We start from the raw sequence: 22,091 nt of genomic DNA on the forward strand, positions 1-22,091 counted from the left end.
ACATTCGGCATATCTTATTTCCAGGAAAAGAATTAACACACTGCATATTATGTGTAATAATTGTATATACCATAAGGTTGATCACTGTTGGCAATCCAATGCAACGAAAGGAAGCAGCTAATTAACTTCTGCCACAGAAAAGTGGCTTATTTAAGCTGTCTCATCTAACAAGTACAACCCATATGCATCCTCAAAAAATGTACAACCCATATGCACACGGCATATGTTTTTTCAGGAAGAAAACTGAATACAGTACATAGTAAAAGTGCTCTATTATTACATATGGATTCATGCTTGCTTGCAGATCCATCCTTCCATGCGGCAATACAGTCGCAACAAGAATGACAATGCAAAGCCGACTCCAAATCCCAAGCCAACAAATGCGAACAAAAGGATAACACCGAGTTTGTCCTGCCACAAACCCTCAGATTCCGGAAGAGCCACTCCAGTTGGAGAAATTGAACTTTGATTGTCACAGTGTTTGGAGAGTGGAACTCCACAGAGGCCTGCATTACCTTCAAATGAACTGTCTGAAAATGTTGAGAACTGGTTGCCTTGCGGGATTCTTCCATACAAGTTGTTGTATGAAAGATTCAACCATTCAAGAGAAGTAAGTGAGGTTAACTCATGTGGTATTCCCCCTGTTATCTGGTTCCAAGAGAGATCCATCGATTCCAGCTGAGACAAGTTTCTGTACTGAAATGGAATTTGTCCTGTGAAGTTGTTGTATGACATGTTAAGCCCACGTAGGGAAACAAGCCTCCCAATTGACTCTGGAACATGACCACCAAATGAGTTATTTGAGAAATCTATTACTTTGAAAGTGCTTAGGATTTTGGTGAAACTGAGACCAAACCCTTTGAATGTGATGGTAACAGTATCTCGGTAAAATCCTTCCCTTGAATTTGTCTCATGCCCCAGAACTTGTCCCTCATCACTGACGTTTTCCATCATTGCTTTCAGTTCATTAAACCATCCTTTTGGTAGGTTTCCATAGAAGTTGTTGGAGGCTAAATCAAGTATTTGCAAACTTCCAAAGTAGTTTCTGACTGTATAGTTTCTGACTGTATGGTCACCTTTAATATCCCTTATGGTTCCGTTGAGTTGGTTGGATCTTAAGACAAGAACTCGAAGTTGTGGAAGAACCCCCAACCAAGATGGAAAAGAACCAACAATTTGATTGTTACCAACATCAAGGAGCTCTAGCTGTTGGCAATTTGATAGCGATCTGGGTATTTTCCCTTCAATTCGGTTGTTGTTCAAATCTATTGTCTGAAGCGCACATCCTTCTCCAATATTTTCAGGCAGCATCCCATGGAAATGATTCTCCCTTAACTTCAACGTAGTCAACCAGATCATGCTACCTTGCATTAGACAGGATGGTACCACACCGCTGAAATTCTTGTATGATAAGTCCAGTATCTCGAGATATTGTTGGGTACAAAGAGACCTTGGTATGTGACCACTTAAGTTATTCCTGGACAAATCAAGGTAGTTGGTCCCGCTGGGAAGGTACCTACCAAAGTCGGGTATAATGGAAGAGAAGCTATTGTTTGAGTAATCTAAGAAAAGCTGGGACCCAGTCGTGAGCGGTATAGGTACACTGCCATGCAGTTTGTTGGAACTAAAATCGAGAAACTTTAAATTGTTCATATGAACAACAGATGGAGAGTTTTCAAGGCTAGTGAACATATTGTGTGAGAGGTACAGAACGGATATACTATCTTTCCAATTTACCCATATCCAACTTGGTATGACTCCATCTATTTGATTGTTTGAGAGGTCCAAGTAACTCATCTCATTTGTATACCTCAATGCAACTGGAAATTTTGTAAGGTCGCAAGATGCTAGTCCTAGTCCTCTGATGTTATGGGGCTAAGGAAAGGGATAGCCATCCTCGACATCTATCACTGATAGCATATTGTTGGAGAGCCACAATGATTGCAGTGACTTCAGCTTCCAAAGAAGGCTAAGTTCTACTGTGCCTTGGAAGTGATTCGAGTCAAGCCTGAGATCTTGAAGTCTCGTAAGATCAAAGAAAGATTTGGATATATGACCTGCAAGGCTATTGTTGCTTAGGTCGATGGAGTACATGAAAGAAGATAATGGGTCTGGAATGTCTTCTAGAGCTCCACAAAGTTCATTTGATGATAACATTAGTGCTTCCAATGACGGAAGAGCGAACAAAGCTTTTGGGATCTCGCCTGCATGCAGATAGAGAACAGTAATCAAAGGACACTAAATACCCCCCAAAATAATGTGATATGCCGGGGGGGGGGGGGGTTCTTACCGCTCAGCCTATTATATGTTAAGCCCAAATATGAAAGCTTGGTCAAGTTCATTTGACCAAGATTTGGAATTTTGCCTGGCATGCAGATAGAAAATGGTAATCAAAGGACACCAAATACCCCCAAAAGAACGTAATAATGATGTGATATGCCAGGGAAGGGTGGGGTTGTCTTTGATGGATAAGTCTGTGTACTAGGGTCCTTGTGGGGCTGCAGCACATGGTCCTTGTGGCAGTTAGGAGGATGAAGTCCTAGACCATCAAGGACTGGCTGTTAGGATAGAGTTCTGTTCTTGACCATCAAGGACTGTCAGTTAGCATCTTAGACTAGCATCTTAGACTAGCATCTTAGACTGGCATCTTAGCAGCATCTTAGCATATGCCTTGGCTGGCTAGCAGCCTATAAATATGTATCCCCAACCCCTCAGGTTGGCATGGCATTGTGTGAGAAATAAACCAACGAAAATTGTCCCAACTCTCCTAGTGTCATCCACAACTATCAATGCTCAGGCTGAAAGGTCTAACAAGTGGTATCAGAGCCAGGTTAACCTGCACCCTGAGCATTTCCTATGAGCAGCCCAAGTCGGTAGCAGCAGCTGCTCCGTCTGCCTCTGGTTACCTTCCTCCCTCCGGACTGTCGAGCAGCAGCTCGTCTTCATCAGCCTCCTCTTCACGCAACAGCCCCCCTGCAGCGAGCCATGTCTGCAGGTCGCTCTCAGCACACGGCTACCTCGAGCATGCGGCGCCGGCAAGAGGCCGAGCGCGCCGTGGCAGAGGAGCGTGAGCTAGCGGCTGTAGCAGCGGCTGCTGCGGCGGCAAGAGTGTCGAGGCTGGCTGCAGCGGAGCTGGCAGCAGCCAGAGCGGAGGTAGAAGCAGCCAGGGCGGAGGTAGAAGCAGCAGCAGCAGCAGCAGAAGCAGCCCGTGAGGCTACGGCGGATGCCAAGGCACTCCGCGGCAGCCCCGGCAGCTCCAGCAGCTCCGCGCCTGCGGACGACGGCGCCGACGCAGATCGCGCCAAAGTGGCGCAGGAGCGGACGGCGCAGTGGGCAGCCGAGCACGCCCGCGCTCCAGGTGGAGGCGCGCACCGCGACGGCGGCTGCAACGACCAGGACCGCGGCCTCTACGAGGTCCGGACTGTGGTCAGGGATGTTGGTTCCAGTGTTGGGTGGCCTACCCTCACTAAAACCAACTACGTCGAGTGGGCCGGGATCATGAAGGTCAGGCTCCAGGTGCGGCGCATGTGGGAGGCAGTCCAGGACAGCAACGTCGACCACCTAGAGGATCGACGGGCACTGGACGCCCTCATCGCCGCAGTCCCGCCCGAGATGCAGTTCTCGCTTTTCAACAAGCGGACTGCCAAGGAGGCTTGGGACGCCATCGCCGCAGCACGCATCGGCAGCGACCGTGCCCGCAAGTCCACCCTGCAGGCACTTCGTAAGGAGTGGGAGAACCTGGGCTTCAAGCCAGGTGAGGACGTTGATGACTTTGCTCTCCGTCTCAACACTCTGCTGCAGAAGATGGTGAAGTTTGGCGATGCCACCTACACCAAGGAGAGAGCTGTCGAGAAGCTTTTTCGGTGCATTCCCGAGAAGTACAAGCAGATGGCTCGCTCGATCGAGTCGTTGCTGGACCTCTCCACGATGACGATCGAGGAGGCGATAGGTCGACTCAAGGTCGTCGACACCGACGAGCCACAACCCCCCTCGGGGCCCGTCACCACCGGCGGGAAGCTGCTCCTAACTCGGGAGCAGTGGGATCCCAGCCTTGGTGACAGGAAGAAGGGGGAGCCTTCCTCCTCGACGGGCGGCCGCAAGCGTGGCAAGCAGCGTAAGGCGCGAAGAGGCCCCCGGGCAGGGCACAAGGACGTGCCGAAGGTGACGCCCGCGGAGGCGCCAAGGACGGCGCCGCTGGCAAGCCCAGGCCGGCACAAGACAACAGTTGCCACAACTGTGGCCGGTTTGGCCATTGGGCCAATGAGTGTCGGCAACCACGACAAGGCCAGGCTCACGTCACACAGGCGAAGGAGGAGGAGACGGCTCTGTTCATGGCGCATGCAAGCATTGAGCTACCCTCGGCGACTCTAGTCGCAAAGGCTTTCATCCACCTCGATGAGCCAAAAGCACACGCTCTTCTCGGCGATGGCTCCGGGAAGGACAAGGCTACGGGGTGGTGCCTCGACACCGGTGCCACCCACCACATGACCGGTCGAAGGGAATTCTTCGCCGAGCTCGACTCCGATGTGCGAGGCTCCGTCAAGTTCCGGGATGCCTCCGCTGTGGAGATAAAGGGCGTCGGCTCCGTCATCTTCACCACCAAGATGGGAGAGCACCGACTGCTCACCAGTGTCTACTACATCCCCGCGCTAAGGAATTCCATCATCAGCTTGGGACAGCTGGATGAGAACGGCTCACGCGTGCTGATTGAGCATGGGGTCCTACGCATCTGGGATCGCCAGCGTCGCCTTCTCGCCAAGGTGCCCAGAGGTGAAAATCGACTCTACGTCCTTGATGTGCAGGTGGCACAACCGGTCTGTCTCGCTGTCCGTCGAGACGACGAGGCGTGGTAGTGGCATGAGCGCTTTGGGCACCTTCACTTTGAGGCCCTGAAGCGTCTAAGTGCCAAGGAGATGGTGCGAGGCCTGCCATGCCTCGACCATGTGGAGCAGTTCTGCGACATCTGCGTACTGACAAAGCAGAGACGACTCCCCTTTCCCCAACAGGCGAGTTTTCAGGCTAAGGAGAAGCTGGAGCTCGTGCACGGAGACCTGTGCGGCCTGGTGACGCCAGCCACACCAGGAGGTCGACGCTACTTCCTGCTGCTCGTCGACGATCTCTCCCGCTACATGTGGGTGATGATCCTCGGCAGTAAGGGAGAAGCGGCGGACGCCATCAGGCGCGCGCAGGTTGGTGTGGAGGCGGAGAGCGGCCGCAAATTGTGCGTGTTGCGCACTGACAACGGCGGCGAGTTCACGGCGGCTGAATTCGCGTCGTACTGCGCCGATGAGGGCATCCAGCGCCACTACTCCGTGCCGTACAGCCCGCAGCAAAACGGCGTTGTCGAGCGGCGCAACCAGACGGTTGTGGGGATGGCTCGGGCTCTCCTCAAGCAGAGAGGGATGCCGGCTGTCTTCTGGGGAGAGGTGGTGCTAACGGCCGTCTACATCCTCAACCGCTCTCCTACTAAGGCACTCGACGGCAGAACTCCGTACGAGGCCTGGCATGGGCGGAAGCCGGCGGTCTCTCATTTGCGGGTCTTTGGCTGCCTTGCGTTCGCCAAGGAGCTCGGCCACACCGGTAAGCTCGACGACAGGAGCACTCCGGGAGTCTTCATCGGCTACGCGGAGGGCTCAAAGGCCTACCGCATCCTCGACCCAAAGACACAACGTGTGCGCACAGCGCGAGACGTCGTGTTCAACGAAGGGCGAGGATGGCAATGGGACAAGGCGGTGGACGACGGCTCGACGCCGACGTATGACGACTTCATTGTCGAGTACGCTCACTTCAAGGAAGCTGGGGGAGCAAGCAGCTCCTCTTCACCGGGCACGTCTACCCCGGCCCCCAAAACTACATCGACTCCGGCGCCTGCTACACCGACGACACCACAACCGGCGACGCCGCATACTCCAGCCCCGGCGGTCGCCACTCCGGGCTCGTCTTCATCAGCACCAGCTCACGCAGAGCACAACCCGATGAAGTTCGCTTCCCCGCTCACTCACGACGAGGAGCGGGTCGACGCATGGTATGGAGGCGAACCGCTGCGGTACCGTACGATGGATAATGTGCTCGGCGACCAGCCGGTGCCAGGACTGGTGCCACGTGACCTGGAGGCGCAGCTACAGCTCGTGTGTGAAGACGGCGAACCACGGTCCTTTGCAGAGGCCGAGAGAGACGTGGCATGGCGCGCCGCGATGAAGTTGGAGATGGATGCGATCGAGCAAAACCGCACCTGGGAGCTTGCTGATCTCCCTCGAGGTCACCGCGCAATCACCCTTAAGTGGGTGTTCAAGCTGAAGAGGGATGGAGCGGGCGCCATCATCAAGCACAAGGCTCGTTTGGTGGCCCGAGGCTTCTTGCAGCAGGAAGGAGTCGACTTCGACGACGCTTTCGCTCCCGTGGCACGGATGGAGTCCGTGCGACTTCTCCTTGCGCTGGCTGCCTAGGAGGGCTGGCGTGTCCACCACATGGACGTTAAGTCGGCATTCCTCAACGGCGACTTGAAGGAGGAAGTCTACGTGCATCAGCCACCGGGGTTTACGATTCCCGGCCAGGAGGGCAAGGTGATCCGCCTGCGCAAGGCTCTCTATGGCCTGCGGCAGGCACCCAGGGCGTGGAACGCCAAGCTGGACTCCACGCTGAAGAAGATGGGTTTCGAGCAGAGCCCGCATGAGGCTGCCGTCTACCGACGGGGGAGTGGAGGAAATGCCCTGCTGGTGGGCGTCTACGTTGACGACCTGGTGATCACCGGCACCAAAGATGCAGAGGTGGCGGCGTTCAAGGAAGACATGAAGGCCACGTTCCAGATGAATGACCTAGGGCTCCTCTCCTTCTATCTAGGGATTGAGGTGCACCAGGACCACTCCGGGATCGCGCTTCGACAGTCCGCCTACGCCAAGCGCATCATTGAGCTAGCTGGGCTCACCGACTGCCATCCAGCTCTCACTCCGATGGAGGAGAGGCTGAAACTAAGTCGCGACAGCACGACGGAGGAAGTGGATGCTACGCAAGTACCGACGCCTTGTGGGGAGCCTTCGCTACCTCACTCACACACGGCCGGACTTGGCATTCTCCGTCGGCTATGTCAGTCGGTTCATGGAGCGACCAACGTCGGAACACCAGCAGGCAGTGAAGAGGATCGTCCGCTACATAGCAGGGACCCTCGACCACGGCCTCCATTACCCTAGGTGCCCTGGGGCGGCACACTTCATCGGGTACAGCGACAGCGACCACGCCGGCGACATCGACACCAGCAAGAGCACGAGCGGGATCCTCCTCTTCCTCGGCAAGTGTCTCGTGAGCTGGCAATCAGTCAAGCAGCAGGTGGTGGCCCTGTCCAGCTGTGAGGCTGAGTATATAGCGGCCTCCACCGCCTGTACTCAGGCGCTCTGGCTTGCTCGACTGCTTGGTGATCTTCTCGTTCAAGACACAAGAACGGTGCAGCTCCTGGTGGACAGCAAGTCCGCCCTGGCCCTGGCAAAGAACCCCGCGTTCCACGAACGGAGCAAGCACATCCGACTGAGGTATCACTTCATCCGTAGCTGTGTGGAAGAAGGGAGCATCGAGGCGAGCTACATCAACACCAAGGATCAGCTCGCAGACCTGCTCACCAAGCCCCTTGGGAGGGTCAAGTTCCTCGAACTTTGCTCCAGGATTGGGATGATTCAACTCTCCCACAAGACGACGTACAAGACTTAGGGGGAGAATGATGGATAAGTCTGCGTACTAGGGTCCTTGTGGGGCTGCAGCACATGGTCCTTGTGGCAGTTAGGAGGATAAAGTCCTGGACCATCAAGGACTGGCTGTTAGGATAGAGTTCTATTCTTGACCATCAAGGACTGTCAGTTAGCATCTTAGACTAGCATCTTAGACTAGCATCTTAGACTGGCATCTTAGCAGCATCTTAGCATATGCCTTGGCTGGCTAGCAGCCTATAAATATGTATCCCCAACCCCTCAGGTTGGCATGGCATTGTGTGAGAAATAAACCAACGAAAATTGTCCCAACTCTCCTAGTGTCATCCACAACTATCAATGCTCAGGCTGAAAGGTCTAACAGTCTTACCACTCAGCATATTATGTGATAAGTCCAAATGTGAAAGCTTGGTCAACTTCATTTGACCAAGATTTGGAATTTTGCCTGGCATTCATATAGAAAACGGTAATCAAAGGACACCAAATACCCCCAAAAGAACGTAATAATGATGTGATATGCCAGGGAAGGGTGGGTTGTCTTACGGCTCAGCCTATTATTTGATAAGTCCAAATATGAAAGATTGGTCAACTTCATTTGACCAAGATTTGGAATTTTGCCTGGCATGCAGATAAAAAACAGTAATCAAATGGCACTAAATACCCAAAAAGTAACGTAATAATGATGTGATATGCTGGGGTAAGGGGGTTGTCTTACCGCTCAGCATATTATCTGATAAGTCCAAATATGAAAGCTTGGTCAAGTTCCCAATCCATGTAGGTATTGCCCCAGATAAACTGCAACTACTGAGCTCTAAGCTCATCAGATTCGTACAGTTTTTGATCCACCAGGGAATCGGCCCAGAGAAATAATAGTCTTCTAGTGTCAAATCTGTCAGGTTCTCAAGTCTGACAATCCAAGAGAGCATTGGCTTCTCTATTCCTAACCCAGAGAGCCACAGTCCATTTAGGGACGTAAGGTTAGCTATGGAAGTAGTGTGCTGCTCGGGAGATCCTATGCTGCTAAGGCCCAAGAATTTTAAGGACTTGAGATGGACAAAAGAGTCTGGTATGCCGCCCAAAAGTTCTGTATTCCTCAGATCTAAACATTCCAAATTATTTCCCAATGAGAAATCTGGTAGGCGCGCCATAAGACTGTTGTAAGACACATCAAGATACATCAGATTTTCTAGCTGGAAAATCTTTGTGGGAAATTTCCCTTCAAACATATTATACCCAAGGGCAAGGCCTCATATTATCCCCTCCCCTCCCCTCCCGCGACGCTCCCGCGGGCGTCCGGGGGGCAACCCTACCGCCGCCGCCGCCACCCTCCCCTTCTCTCTCTCCTCCCTCGCCGCCGCCAAGGGGCACGAGCGGGCGAAGCCCGGTCGTCGCCGGCGGCGGCGGGGCCATCTCGTCTCCTTGCGCGGGGGGGGGGGGTGCGGCGCGGGCCGGATCTCGCCGGTGGGGATGCTGCGCTCGTGCCGGGCGTAGCGGTGCGGCGGCGCTCTGGAGTAGGCCAGCAACGGCGGCGTGGCGTCGGGCGACAGGCGGCATGGTGGTGGTGCAGGCCGGCGGGTGGTGGCGGCGGCGGCTGCTTCGCAGCAGCGCCTCAGCGCCTCGTCTGGCGCTGCGGGTCACGGGCGACCGGGTCGCGGGCGGCCCTTCTCGCCGTGGATCTCAGGTGGCGGGGCGGCGCGGCAGCGGTGGAGGTGGGCGGCCCTTGTCCAGCCGGGCCCCTGCGGCTGGACGGCGGCGCTCGGCGCGGGAAGGCCTCCCCGGTGGCCTCTCATGGATGCAGCTCGGCGGTTCCGTGCGCCCTCCTCCTCGGCAGCGGGCGGTGGCCGGCGCTCTCTTGCGGATCTGGGCATTCGGCCTCGGGGGCTCCTCCTCCTCCCCCTTCCCCCGGCCATCTGGGCTCGGTTCCCCTTGAGGCTGTGGTCGCCGGCGGTTCTGAGGTGGTTGGGCTCATGGATCTTGTCCAAGACGTGACCTTTGGGGCTTTTCGAGGTGGTCCGGTGGCGGGGCGGCGGCCCTGGCGGTGGGAGTCACGTCGGTCGTAGGCGGACTGCGCGACTCGGATGCGGGCGTGCAACCACGGCCGCTTGGGTGGCATGGTTGCAGGTGGTTAGCCGACCGGGGATGCAGTGGAAGGGTGGAGCACCGGGGTTCATCACTTACCTGTCCGTACACGGGTCGACGGTGGCGGCGTCCGCGGATGTCGTGTTCCTCCCTGTAGGCTCCGTCGTGGTGCTCTCACTCCTCCCGTCGTGTTCCGGGTGAAAACCTGATCTTTGGATCGGACGATGGCGACGGTCCGTGGTCGTGCCCTTCTTGGAGGCATCGTCTTGGAACCCTCGGTCCGGCGTGGTCCGTTGCACTTCTTCCCGGATGATCTCTCATCTTGTGGTAGTCGTTGAAGTTGTGTGTCGGTGCCCGGCATTCTTGTTTCTTGCCTTGGGTTGTGTGGCGTGCGTTTGTATCGGTTACTTGGATGTAAGTGTTGGTGCTTTATTTATAAAGCGGGGGGAAACCCTTTTTCGGTAAGAAAGAGAATTTTGCAAAGAACCCAGGAACCTGACCAGAAATTTCATTATCTGCGAGGTTGATCGTTGTTAGAAAACGGAGTTGGGAGAATGAATGGTGGATCGGACTACTTAGTTCACACGTAGACAAACTAATATTCTGTAGTAGCGGAACAGAGTCTGCTAAAGCAACGGACCAATTTGCTTCGCCACTTAAGATGCTCACTCTATCAAGATAAAGCTCTCTCAGATTGCTCAGGTTTGCTACGAGGGTTTGGAAACTTGGGTCTTGAAGATACAAATCAGTATTATAGGAAAGATCAAGCGAACGCAAATTCTTGAGGTGGGAAATTCCAATGGCTATCTGACCAGCAAAACACGCATCAGACAAATTGAGACTGACGAGCTCGATCAGCCGCTCAAACCCAAAACTAGGAAGGCTGGTCAGGCCAAAGTCGTTACCAGAGAGGCTGAGATTTGTGAGGGAGGTGAGGTTGAATAGTGCTGGGCTGAGACCACTGGTGCTCCGCAGGTTACGATCACTGAGGTCCAAAGTGATCACCTGACCAGAGGCCCTGTCGCAGCCAACACCCTCCCAGTGGCAACAGTCTGTGCCATGCTGCCATGACGAGAGGTTGGGGTTGTGGAAGAAGGAGCGCTTCATCTGGAGTAGAGATGAAGCCTGATCAGGGAGGCACTGGATTGTGGTTCCATTGCCACCACTGGCAGCGGTGTGGGTGGAGCAGTAGTATGCAAGCAGTAGCAGGATGAGGTGAAGCTGTGGGTGCCTGGAGCTCATCTTTCTACTGCTTGCTTGTCAGGCTTTACAACTTCAAGCTAGTTCTCAGAGGCAATATATAATACAGGGTAGAACAATACAAGTGGGAATTTCAGCAGTGCATTTTGCTCGTTCCTAGCTAGCAGTACAAGTTTATGTTAAATGCCACTGTTGTTTGTCCAAGACGAAAGCATGTGTAGAGCCATCATGTGGCCAATGTTATTTCCTGTGCAATACGGCAGTGCTGTTGATGTGCACACGACTGGTTGCTGACTGATTCAAAGGTTACGGAACGGTTTGTTACCTTTCATGAGTCAAGGTCTACTTGCATGTAGGCCCGTTGCAAGCTACTGTAGTTATTGTTGTCACTGTACTGTAGTGTGCAACGTGTCTCCAGTGGCAAGAATCTACAGCAGGAGAGCTACGTTTTTAATTTGATTAGGAATCTCTCCTCAAGAGCTGGAGTTGATTAGATTATTACTAGAAAGAGAGTCTGACTGTCTGAGTTTCAGGGGTATATAAGTTGAGCCAACATTAGGAAAGGCTAGACATACTGTTAGTTATAGCTGATTTGAAGACTAAATGGAGAATTTAATCTTTCTGTTTTACTCGGAGAAATACCTTGGGAACGTACATGTTCTGAAAATTCGCAGGTTACTGTTTGCTTGTAAAATAGGGGCTGGAGTTGATTAGATTACTAGATATGGAGCCTGAGTTTTATGGGATATTAGTTCAGACAAGGAACATTGGGAAAGGCTGCACACACTAATTATAGCTGATTTGGGGACCGAAGGAAGAAGAATATTAAAGGTTTCTGTTTCAATTTAGTGCTCTGCAAGATAACTGGTCTCGTGAGGAAGACGGTGGCCGGCAAAGCTGCTCAGTAGCAGGAGTAGGAGGACGTGGAGGTGCTGGCTGTTTAGCTGGAGTCATTTCGCTACTGGCTTGATGCTTCCTCGATGGTGTACAATGGCACAGCATGCCAGTTTGTGTTTAGAAACTGTATTGTACTTGATTTTCCATCACCACAGAAGAAGAAGGTGGAATTGTCGCTGTATTGTACTCCGAGGGAACATGCTCTGCAAGATAACTGGTCTCATTTCGCTACAGAATGCCATTTAGTATTTGCATTTCTAAGGATGCCATTTAGTAGTGCAAACGATCACTACCTTTGAAATATAGTTGCTTTCATAGACCGATTCGGCAAATCAGGTATTGTCGCTGTACCGTGTCTGACTGCCTTTTCAGTGGAATTTCTTTTGTGGTTGTGGTACATACATTCGGCTGTGGCTATGCTCAATCTCTCAAGCCGTTGGTTTGGTTTACATCCTTGTGGAAAAAGAGAAAAAATATTATTATTTTTGGTTATCGATTTTGAAAACAGTTCATTGAAATTGAAAAAAAATGTTCATGGTTTTTCAAAAAAAATACAAATATGAAAAAAGTTCATCTAATTGAAAAAGTTTGTTGACTTTGAAAAAAAGTTCATCGAATTAGAAAAAAAGTTTACCGATTTGAAGAAAAAGTTCATGAATTACAATAGAAATTATTGAGCCAGGACGAAGGAAAAAAAACATAAACCAAAAAAGGAAAAAAAAGGAAAAGGAACATTGAACTAAGAAAAGAAATAAAAGGATGTTAGTAATCACGTTGGGCAAAGTGGCGTGATGGTTAATGGCGTTCAGCTCGAAGTGGATGGATATCTTTAGTTCGATCCCTGCGGGATGTGCTCTTTCTTCCTTTCCCTTACAGAAAGGAAACAGGGTGTGCTCTTTCTTTTTTTCCGTTACAGAAAAGAAACAGGGTGAGATGGGCGGGCCCAGCTTGGTTGGCTGTAGGAATCCGTTTGCAAAATACACATAGGATTTGCCTTTGCAAATGTCACTCTAAACTTTCGGACCGCTTCTCACAACATTGGAGTTTTCCTTTTTCTTTGTATATTCGTTTATTCAAAATATTTTATCTCTTAAATCGTGTGTTTAAATCGTGAACCGTTTTCACTGTTGGATTTCTCGTATCGAGATCTTCGAAATTAGTTTGGATGAACTTTTTTTTCATAAAAAACCGGAAAAAAAAACAAGCCGGAAGCACGACCCACCCCTTTTTTTTATTTCTGAGAGGCACATCCACGCGAAGTAACTCTGTGCCTCTGGGGGGGGGGGGGGGGGTGCTCTTTCTTTTTTCCGTTACATAAAGGAAACAGGGTGTGCTATTTCTTTTTTCCGTTACAGAAAGGAAACATGGTAAGATTGGCCGGCCCAGCTTGGTTAAGTCGAATTATGCGAATCTTATCCCACATATTTCGTGACATCTCCAACTAATCGAACCTACGAGGCGACGGAGCAGAGGGGGTGCGGTCCCTCCCGGCCATCGATCCTCGTGGCGAGCACGGTGGGCGTCTGCCTGTCCCACGCGCGCGTCGCGCCGCAGCGCCGGTGTCCGCAGGTGGCTGCAGCAGCTCATGCACCAAGTCGGAGCATCATCACTTGCCGGAGAGATGAGACCCATGAAACGCGGCAAGCCGGAGCAGGGAGGCCACCCAAGTTGCTAGACAGTTATCAGTTTTCACTCAGGGGTCACCGGGGATGCCATGGGGTTCGTCGTCGCCTTCCATGTGTTCGATGGAATGTGCCTGGGCGACGGCTCCATCCTCATGGTGGGAGCAAAATATACACATCTCTCATTTATTTTTCCCAAAAAATGGCGCGAGAAATACAGGATTGGCACTAGGAACTGTAATTCTAATTGCACTCATTTATTACCATTTTCAGGTGTCCTCAGTTGACCACACTTTGGCCGCAAAAGACATGGGGATCAAGGTTTACCACAGACTCTGTCTTGATTAACCTTAAGAAGCAGGTTCGTACAAGCTCGTACTATGATTTTGTTCCCTTACTTTACAAGTCTTATATGAAAAGGTGCATTAACCTTATACAAGTAGGTTCGTACAAGCTCATATGAATACGTGATACACAAACACACTGGCACACCCCGAGTCATATCATGGTCACTGGTGGAACGGGGAAACAATTGCAGTTCCAACGTTTAGCCTGCCAAACCACTGACAACACAACTGCCGCCGCAAAGCCAACTCCGAAGCCGGATCCCACAAACACAAACAACACTATGGTTCCAACACTGTCTTGTGAAGACACCGATGAGTTGAGAGTTCCCGTAACTGAACTGTTGCACTGTTTGGAAAGTGGCCTTCCACACAGTCCTTCATTGCCTTGGAATGAACTGTTGGTAAATGACGAGAACTGCTGCCCTTCTGGTATCATTCCGGTCAAACTGTTGTAGGAGAGATTCAGCACCGCGAGATATGTTAGGCTGGTTAGATCCCGTGGAATCACCCCTGAGAGCTTGTTCTGGGAGAGGTCCAGTGACTCGAGTTGTGCCAAGTCACCAAGCTTTGATGGGATTCTTCCGGTGAAGGCGTTATGTGACATGTTCAGACCATGAAGAACAATAAGCTTTCCAACAGAGGCTGGGATGGGACCATCAAAAGCGTTGTTTGAGAAATCGATCATCTTGAAAGTGGTCAGGATCTTGGTAAATGTAAGTTCAATCCCTTTAAATGTGAGAATTTCTTGGTAGTATTGATCCCCAAGAAAACTACTATCAAAGGCCAGAGCATTACCCTCACCACTAGAGTTTGCCATCATTGTTTGTAGCATGTCAAACCATTTTGAGCTCAAGCTCCCAGAGAAGTTATTTGAGTCCAAATCAACAATTTGCATTCCTGAGAAAATTTTTCTTGCAGCAACACCTTTTGTAAGACTCCCAATTGAACCATAGAATTGGTTGGATCTCAAGATGAGAACTCGAAGATTGGAAATGGAGCCCAACCAGGTCGGGAAAGAATCAACAATATGATTGTTACCTATGTCAAAGACCTCTAAGCTTCTGCAGTTAGAGAGTGATCTGGGTATTTTCCCTTCAATTAGGTTGCTGTTCAAATCTATTGTCTGAAGCATACAACCTTCTCCAATATTTTCAGGAAGTATCCCATGTAATTGGTTCTTTCTCATCTTCAATACTTTCATATTGCCATGTTGAATTAGGCAGGCTGGAATCGGGCCAGTAAGGTTGTTGTATGACAAGTCTAGGATTTCATAGTTTCCACCACAAATTGAAGTTGGTATATCACCATTTAGTTTATTCTTGGACAAATCTAGCTTGATGGAGTTGTTGATATGCATATCCACGGCTGGTGTAATTGAAGAGAAGCTGTTATTGGAATAATCTAACAAAACTCCACCGAATGTACTGGATATGAGTGGTATTGGTAAATTCCCTTCAAGTCTATTGGAACTAAGATCAAGAAAACCCAAACTCCTCATGGTAGGATTAAGTAGTGTACACTTCTCCAGGCTAGTGAACATGTTGTGTGAAAGGTTGAACCGGATACTGTTCTCCCCATTCTCCCACAACCAACATGGTATAACTCCATCTATATTATTGTTTGAAAGGTCAACATCATCCATCTCATATTGATGCCTCAACATACTTGGTATTTTTGCAAGGTTGCAAGACACAAGGTATAGGTTTTGCATGTTTGGCAGGGAAGGAAATGGATATTCTCCATCTGTTACTGATAGCATGTTGTCAGAAAGGCTCAACAGTTCTAGATATTTCAGTCCTGAAAGAAGGCTAAGCTCCACAGCGCCCTCCAGTTTATTCGATTCAAGCAGAATATCTTCTAGTTTTGTCAACTGAAAGAATGATTTGGGTATGTGGCCACTTAGCTGATTATAACTTAACACAATGTAATATAAAGGTGAAGATCGAGGTGCAGAAACATCCACAAGATGACCAGAAAGTTGATTTGATCCTAAGTTCAGTTCTCCCAACTTTGGATGATTGAACAAACATTTTGGAATGTCACCTGCACATATAGAGATAAAACCGGTCAAACTCAAAGGGTAGTAATTTACAGATATATTCTTCTAAATCGAAATAGAATTGCATGCGAAAAAAATAACATGGCACTGAATGGATAATACTTTTAATATATTAAGCCAGAAATTTTACGGGCTTTATGAAAGAAAGGAACAAGGCTTGTTTTCAGCCTGTTTATCCTGATGATCCTAATTCTGTGATGCATCACAATTGAATCTTGGGATCTATTAAAGAAAGAGCACGGAAGAAATGTGCAGCACCAAGTCTATGGCGAGTGGCGGAGCAGATATTTAACATATCAAAAGGTTGTGCATTGGCAAGTTAGCAGCTCATATGATTTCTCTTATGATCGATCTTCTAGGATGTACTCCCTCTGTTCGGAATTACTTGTCGCGAAAATGGATGTATCTAGACGTATTTTAGTTCTAGATACATCCATTTCCGAGACAAGTAATTCCGAACGGAGGGAGTACAAGACTAGGATGCTGGCGTTTCTTTAACACTTTTCCTTATTATTGTTGAGCATTTAGTCCGAATCAGCAATATGTCAGTTCCCTTTTCCTTTATGCTTTTTTTGCGGGAACCCTTTTCTTTTATGGCTAGACTATATAACTTTTCATTTATAAAACCAGGTTCAATTCCCTTTCATTAGAAAAAAATCTCCCACGAACAAAGTTCTCATTGTAGGTACATCAGGAAAAAAAAACCCAGGAATTTAGGATCTCACCTTGGAGGTTATTGCTGGTAAGATATAGCCTAGAAAGATTTGTTAAGTTGCCGATCCAGATGGGTATCCTCCCATATAAGCTGCAATCTCGAAGCAACAAACTTGTCAAACTTGTAAGGTTGCCAACCCAAGAAGTTATTGGACTGGACAAGTTGTAGTGTTCCAGGTCCAAGTATCTTAAACGCTCAAGATTGCCGATCCAAGAGAAATTTGGCTTCTCCGAGCCTGACCCATGGAGTGACAGGAACTGTAAGCTAGGAAGCTTGAATGTTAAAGGGATAGTGCCATCGGCAAGTTCTCTCATGCTGAGCGCCAAGGATCTCAAGAACTTGAGGTTGACAAAAGAGTCTGGTATTGATGCAGTGAAGTTGGTGTCCGTAAGATCAAGTAACTCCAAACTATTTTGAACTGGGAAATTTGGTAGGTGCCCGAAAAGCCTAGTGTTCAAAGACAAGTCAATTGACCTTAACTTTTTTAGGTGGAATATCTTTGTGGGAAACTGCCCTTCAAATTCATTATCAGATAGATCAAGGGTACTCAAGGAAGAGAAGGCAGCAAGGAACTCAGGAACCTCGCCGGAGATACTATTTTGTGAAAGTCTGATCTTCTGGAGGGACTGGAGTCTTGAGAAGGAAGTGTATCTGACCTGGTAGACCAGTCATACAAACTAAGGAATTGCAATCGAGGAACAGAGTTTGCTAAAGAGTTAGACCAAGTTTCTCCATCGCGAGAGATTTTCACTGCATCAAGATAGAGCTCCCTCAGATTGCTCAGATTTCCTACAACCATCTGAAAACTTGGTTCACCGAAATAAAGTTCAGTATTGTAGGAGAAATCGAGTTTCTGCAATTTCTTGAGGTGAGCAATGCCAATAGGGATTTGACCAACAAGGTTTATATGACGCAAATCAATGGAGATGAGCTCGCTAAGCCTCTCAAACCCGACGGTTGGGATTCAGGGTGCAAGTGGGACTGTACGCGGGAGTCCCGCGTCCGCCCCACAGTTGCCGCATACGTTATGTGGGAGGCCCGCCAAAGCTCACATGTTTTTATGCGGAATAAGTGGGTTTAGTGGGATGCCCACTAAAGTTAAATTCTTATAAGCACTGATGCAACAGTAAGCCATTGATTGGTTACGCAATACTTCAAACTCGACTATAGCTGGCTCCCAGGAAAACAGCAGTTAGAAGAAAGTAGCAACCGAAATCCAATCACATTGTCTTGCACTCAGCGGTGACTCAAATCAATCGAAGGTCCAAAATCTGACAAGAAATTGCTTATACAGTAGTAACAGTGCCGCGATCATCATAGCAACAGAAAACTGATACGACATTGTAGTTGGCTTCCTGATGCCTTTTTGCGGGCACTGATGATCCTCCCGCGAATGGCAGCATCAGCCATCAGCTCGAGCTGCGTGCGGCAGCCGTAGCAGTGCTTGTGCGGAGGGATTGGATATTCACAGCGCCCACCACAGCTGGTTGTTGTTGTGCCACCACGATTGCCGGCGAGTGCTCAGGTCGCCCGAAGGTCTTGAATTCTCGATGAGGTACAAGCGGCAGCTAATGGTAGCAGGGAGGTGATGTGGTGGGTGAAGATGATGAGGAGGGAGGCGACTGCGGAAGCAACAGCAGGGTCACACGGGCCCGGCGGCATGGATGGCGGAAACGAAGGCAGTGAGGTAGGATGGTTTGGGCCGGACCTAGCTGCGGCGCTCTGGCTGCTGCTTGCCGCGCTCAGTCCGCAAGGTCGAGTCAATCTCATGGTCGCGTGATTTTTTAGCATAGCGTTGGCAGACGTGGGATCAACGTGGGTTCCGTGGGCAAGCCCGTAAGTCCCACATAATTTCGGCGATTAGACGCGGGTGTCCACGGACGCGATTTTTGCGGGCTTGGACATGGGTGCCGCGGACGGCCCGCATCCACTTACAGGCTGAGTTGGGATGCTAGGCTTAGGTTTCTAAGAGAGGTGAGGTTGAATAGTGCTGGGCTGAGACCTCTGGTGCTCTGTAGGTCACGATAACTGAGGTCCAAAGTGATCACCTGACTGGAGGCCATGTCGCAGCCAACACCCTCCCAGTGGCAACAATCCGTGCCATGCTGCCAAGACGAGAGGTTTGGGTTGTGGAAGGAGTGCTTGAGCTGGAGTAGAGACGAAGCCTGACCAGGGAGGCACTGGACTGTGGTTCCATTGCCGTTGGCAGCGATGTGGGTGGGGCAGTAGTATGCGAGCAATAGCAGGATGAAGTGAAGCTGTGAGCGCCTGTACCTCATCTTTCTACTACGAGTCTGCTTTACAACCTCAAGCTGGTGCTCAGGGTTATAAATAAAAGATGTAGAAACATCAACAGTAAATTGCCCTCGTTCCCAGCATTACAGGTTCATCAAGATGAAAGCGTGTGCAGCGCCATTATGTGGCCAACGTCATTTCCTGTGCAATTGCTGCAGCGCCATTATTGTTGCCGTGTTGGTAGCTGCGTTTTTCGTTGCCTTACAGAGACTTGACTCATGAGACTTAATTCAAAGTTCAAATTAAAGAACGACTTGCTGCTACCTCTCATGAGTCAAGGTCCAGTTGCCCGTAGGCCCGTTGCAAGCTGGGGTAGTGCCATAGCGTGTCTCCTTCGGCAGGAATCTACAACAGGAGAGCTACATTGTTAGTTCGATTAGGAAGCTCTCTTTGTGAGCTGAAGTTGATTAGGTTACTATAGATAGTGTGTCTGAGTTTTAGGGTATACAAGTTGAGCGAGCCAACATTAGACATTGCTGATTTGGAGACTGAAAATTTGGAGGCCGCCCTTGCTCTCCAAGATCATTGGTCTCTGTGTGTGTGTCAATTTGCTCGAGAGAGGCAGATCCTTAATTGAACGTGCCTTTCAAGCTATATTAACTCTGAGCATATTATTTCGATGTGTATTCTAATGCTTGGAATAGTGAGGTGTCAATAAGAATCCGGGGATGAAAATGAACAACGCTTCTTCGCTCCATAGTTCTCTAATCAGGGTACAAAAGCCATAACCTAGCCGTTTGATTGAGCAGATTTAATTTGACTGAACAGTTCGTCCCAAAAAAATTACTCTAGTACTTAGCAGTTGTGCTTGAGCGGATGTTATTATGCTATTTAGAAACAAGAATGGGATGGCTAAACTGCAAGGCGGAGAAAAACTGTTCCGTTCGTGCCTCATAACTACACTAGTGTCAAAAAATATTTTACATTATGGAACGGAGGGAGTACTCTTTACACAGGAGTAAATAATGGACGCAGCGACCTCAGGTGGTCTTGCGCCAAAGCAACGACCCCCGGCACGGTCTGGACTCTAGAGGCGAAGACGCCAGCCACGCGGTTCTGCTGTTGTAAACTGGGCCGGCTCAGCACGTCGAGTGTTAGAGCATCTTCAGCCGTGTCCCCAGAACGGCCTTCCCAGGCGATTTTTTTGTACCGGCGCCGAAAAAACTGCCCAGTCGCGTCCTCAAAGGCCCATTTTTCGCCGGTTTGGACCGAAATTGACGCCGGCGGATCCAGGCCGAACCCGGCGCGCTGGGGGGCGCTTGGGGGCGCCGGCCGAAACGTTTTTGGCGTGAAAACCGGCGGGCCCTCCTTGGAAGTGACTCGGCTCTTCTCGCCGCTTCGTCGTCCTCATCGCCTCGGTTCCCGCGGCGAATCAATGCCAAAGCTGCCGCGCCGGTCAGCTTCCTCCATTGATGCCTCACGGGCGACGCAGTGAAGACCGGACGACGCGCGTCCCTCGCCCGCCATGCATACACACGGCGGCCACGCGTATGCGCGGCGCCTCTGCCTATATAAGCCGCCCCCAGCGCGCCGGTGACGCACATACACTCCATCGCCGACGCCCGTTCCTCCCCCGTTCCTCCCTCTCCTCTCGCCGTCTCAAGTTCAACCATGGCCGAGCGTTTCCCGGGCGATGGTGCGGCGGCGAACGGCATCGGCCGCCACCACTTTCACGAGGACGAGGCTCGGCTCCTTTTTGAGGCCGAGTACCCGGTCCCGCCGGACATGCGGGTGCCCGGGGCGTGGAGGATCAGCGCTGGCGGGGTCCCGGTGCCACCACCGCCCACCGGGGCGGCGCGGCGTGCGGAGATTGCGCGTATCCGCGCCTCTCTGCCGCAGGCGGCGAGGGAAGGTCCACGGTACGTCCCCGACAGCCCGCTGTGGGAGCCCTACTTCCGTCGCCGTGACGCCGAGCAGCTCGAGGCCACCAACGGCGTCGTGCCCTCCGGGAGGCTCAACTCCGAAGGCCGCCACCGATGATGGGGCGAGCCCGGCCGCACGCTGGAGTCCGTCCTCAAGTACATCGAGGGCGGCAACACGCCGGGCTGGAGTACCCCGTTCCACCGTCCTTCTCCCGCCGGCGTGGGAGCTCGTGGACGCTGAGGCACATGGACCCGGGGGCGTCCTCCTCCTCGTCCGGCCGCTCGACCGGCTCTCCCTGCCTCCGCCCCGTCAAGCCGGAGCCCCAGGACACGCCGGTCAGCCACCGCACCCGCAGCTCCGGAGTCCGCATCGCCGACTCCTCCCCCACCTTTGGACGCCTCGTCCTCGTTAGGCGAAGGCGGAGCCCGGCCTCCCCGCGGAGTACGAGGCCATAGCCCGGCGCGGCTTCTCCGACGAGGAGGCCTTAAAGTGGGCGCGGGACGACTACCTCCGCGACGAGATTGTCCGGCAGCACCGAGCCCTGGAGGAGATAGCCGCCCGCAGGCATGGGCCTGAGGATGAACACGGCATGGTGATCCTCGACAGCAACGAGGACGAGGACGCCCCCGGACCGTCCAACCCGCCGCGCCAACCTGGGGAGGGGTGCAGCTGGGACGACGGCCGCGGAGGAGGCGACGACAACGATGACGACGGCGGCGGTGGCGGCGGCGACTACACGCAGTTCTACAGGCGCCTCGGCATGTAGAGCTTCAAGGGCGGCGGGCGGTGAGGAGCAGCAAGGGCGACGGGCCTAGTAGCGTTTTTTTTTATTTTCTGTAAAATATTTTAAATATGTATGAACTCACCGAAGTTTGGTTGAATTTAGCCATGTTTAACCGAACGTCGCCAAACTTTTCTTTTTTAAAACAATTAGACGCGCCTGGGGGCGGCCTTGAGGCCGGCGACTGGGGACTAACTCGCCCCCAGGCTGTTTTTTTGCGCCGGCTCGCCCCCAGGGGGCGATTTCAGGCGCCTCCTGGGGGGCCAACGGCTGGAGATGCTCTTACTCCTGGAATGCCGTGGTTGGCGCTCGACGCCCTTGTACGGATATAGCAGACTGAAACGGGGTCGTGGTAGAGTAATTTTCCGGCCTTGTCGAGGGCTGAGGGCCAGCATGGTCGATGCACCATAATACGGGGATGAATCAACAACGGACGAGATTTTTTTTTTCTTAAAAAAGGGAGGATGACCCCCGGCCTTTGCATCTGGGCGATGCATACGGCCACTTTATTAATTATTCTCACAAGACCTTACAAAGCC

The 22,091-nt window shown here is 51.3% G+C and overlaps 2 protein-coding genes and 1 pseudogene across 2 annotated transcripts; all 3 read right to left on the bottom strand.

The window, feature by feature from the left end:
- Nucleotides 1-601: 601 nt before the first annotated feature.
- On the bottom strand, nt 602-2,210 carry LOC123068850 (receptor-like protein 35; annotated as a pseudogene).
- Nucleotides 2,211-9,850: 7,640 nt separating this feature from the next.
- On the bottom strand, nt 9,851-11,027 carry LOC123068851 (receptor-like protein 6). Its single transcript, XM_044491534.1, has one exon. It carries the CDS (start codon nt 11,013-11,015, stop codon nt 10,203-10,205), a length of 813 nt encoding a protein of 270 aa, XP_044347469.1. The 5' UTR covers nt 11,016-11,027; the 3' UTR covers nt 9,851-10,202.
- Nucleotides 11,028-13,828: 2,801 nt separating this feature from the next.
- Nucleotides 13,829-17,278, bottom strand: LOC123067364 (receptor like protein 27-like; the record flags this gene model as incomplete). Its single annotated transcript, XM_044490189.1, has 2 exons — nt 13,829-15,882; nt 16,624-17,278. Coding segments are annotated over 2 exons (2,547 nt in total), but the record flags the coding sequence as incomplete, so codon positions are not given.
- Nucleotides 17,279-22,091: the final 4,813 nt, after the last annotated feature.

This window comes from Triticum aestivum, chromosome 3B (genome assembly GCF_018294505.1).
Source record: "Triticum aestivum cultivar Chinese Spring chromosome 3B, IWGSC CS RefSeq v2.1, whole genome shotgun sequence".
Taxonomy (NCBI): Eukaryota; Viridiplantae; Streptophyta; class Magnoliopsida; order Poales; family Poaceae; genus Triticum; species Triticum aestivum.

Bases quoted from the DNA above. Each gene is read 5' to 3' on its own strand.
- LOC123068851 (XM_044491534.1), bottom strand. From the start codon at position 11,015: ATGAGCTCCAGGCACCCACAGCTTCACCTCATCCTGCTACTGCTTGCA.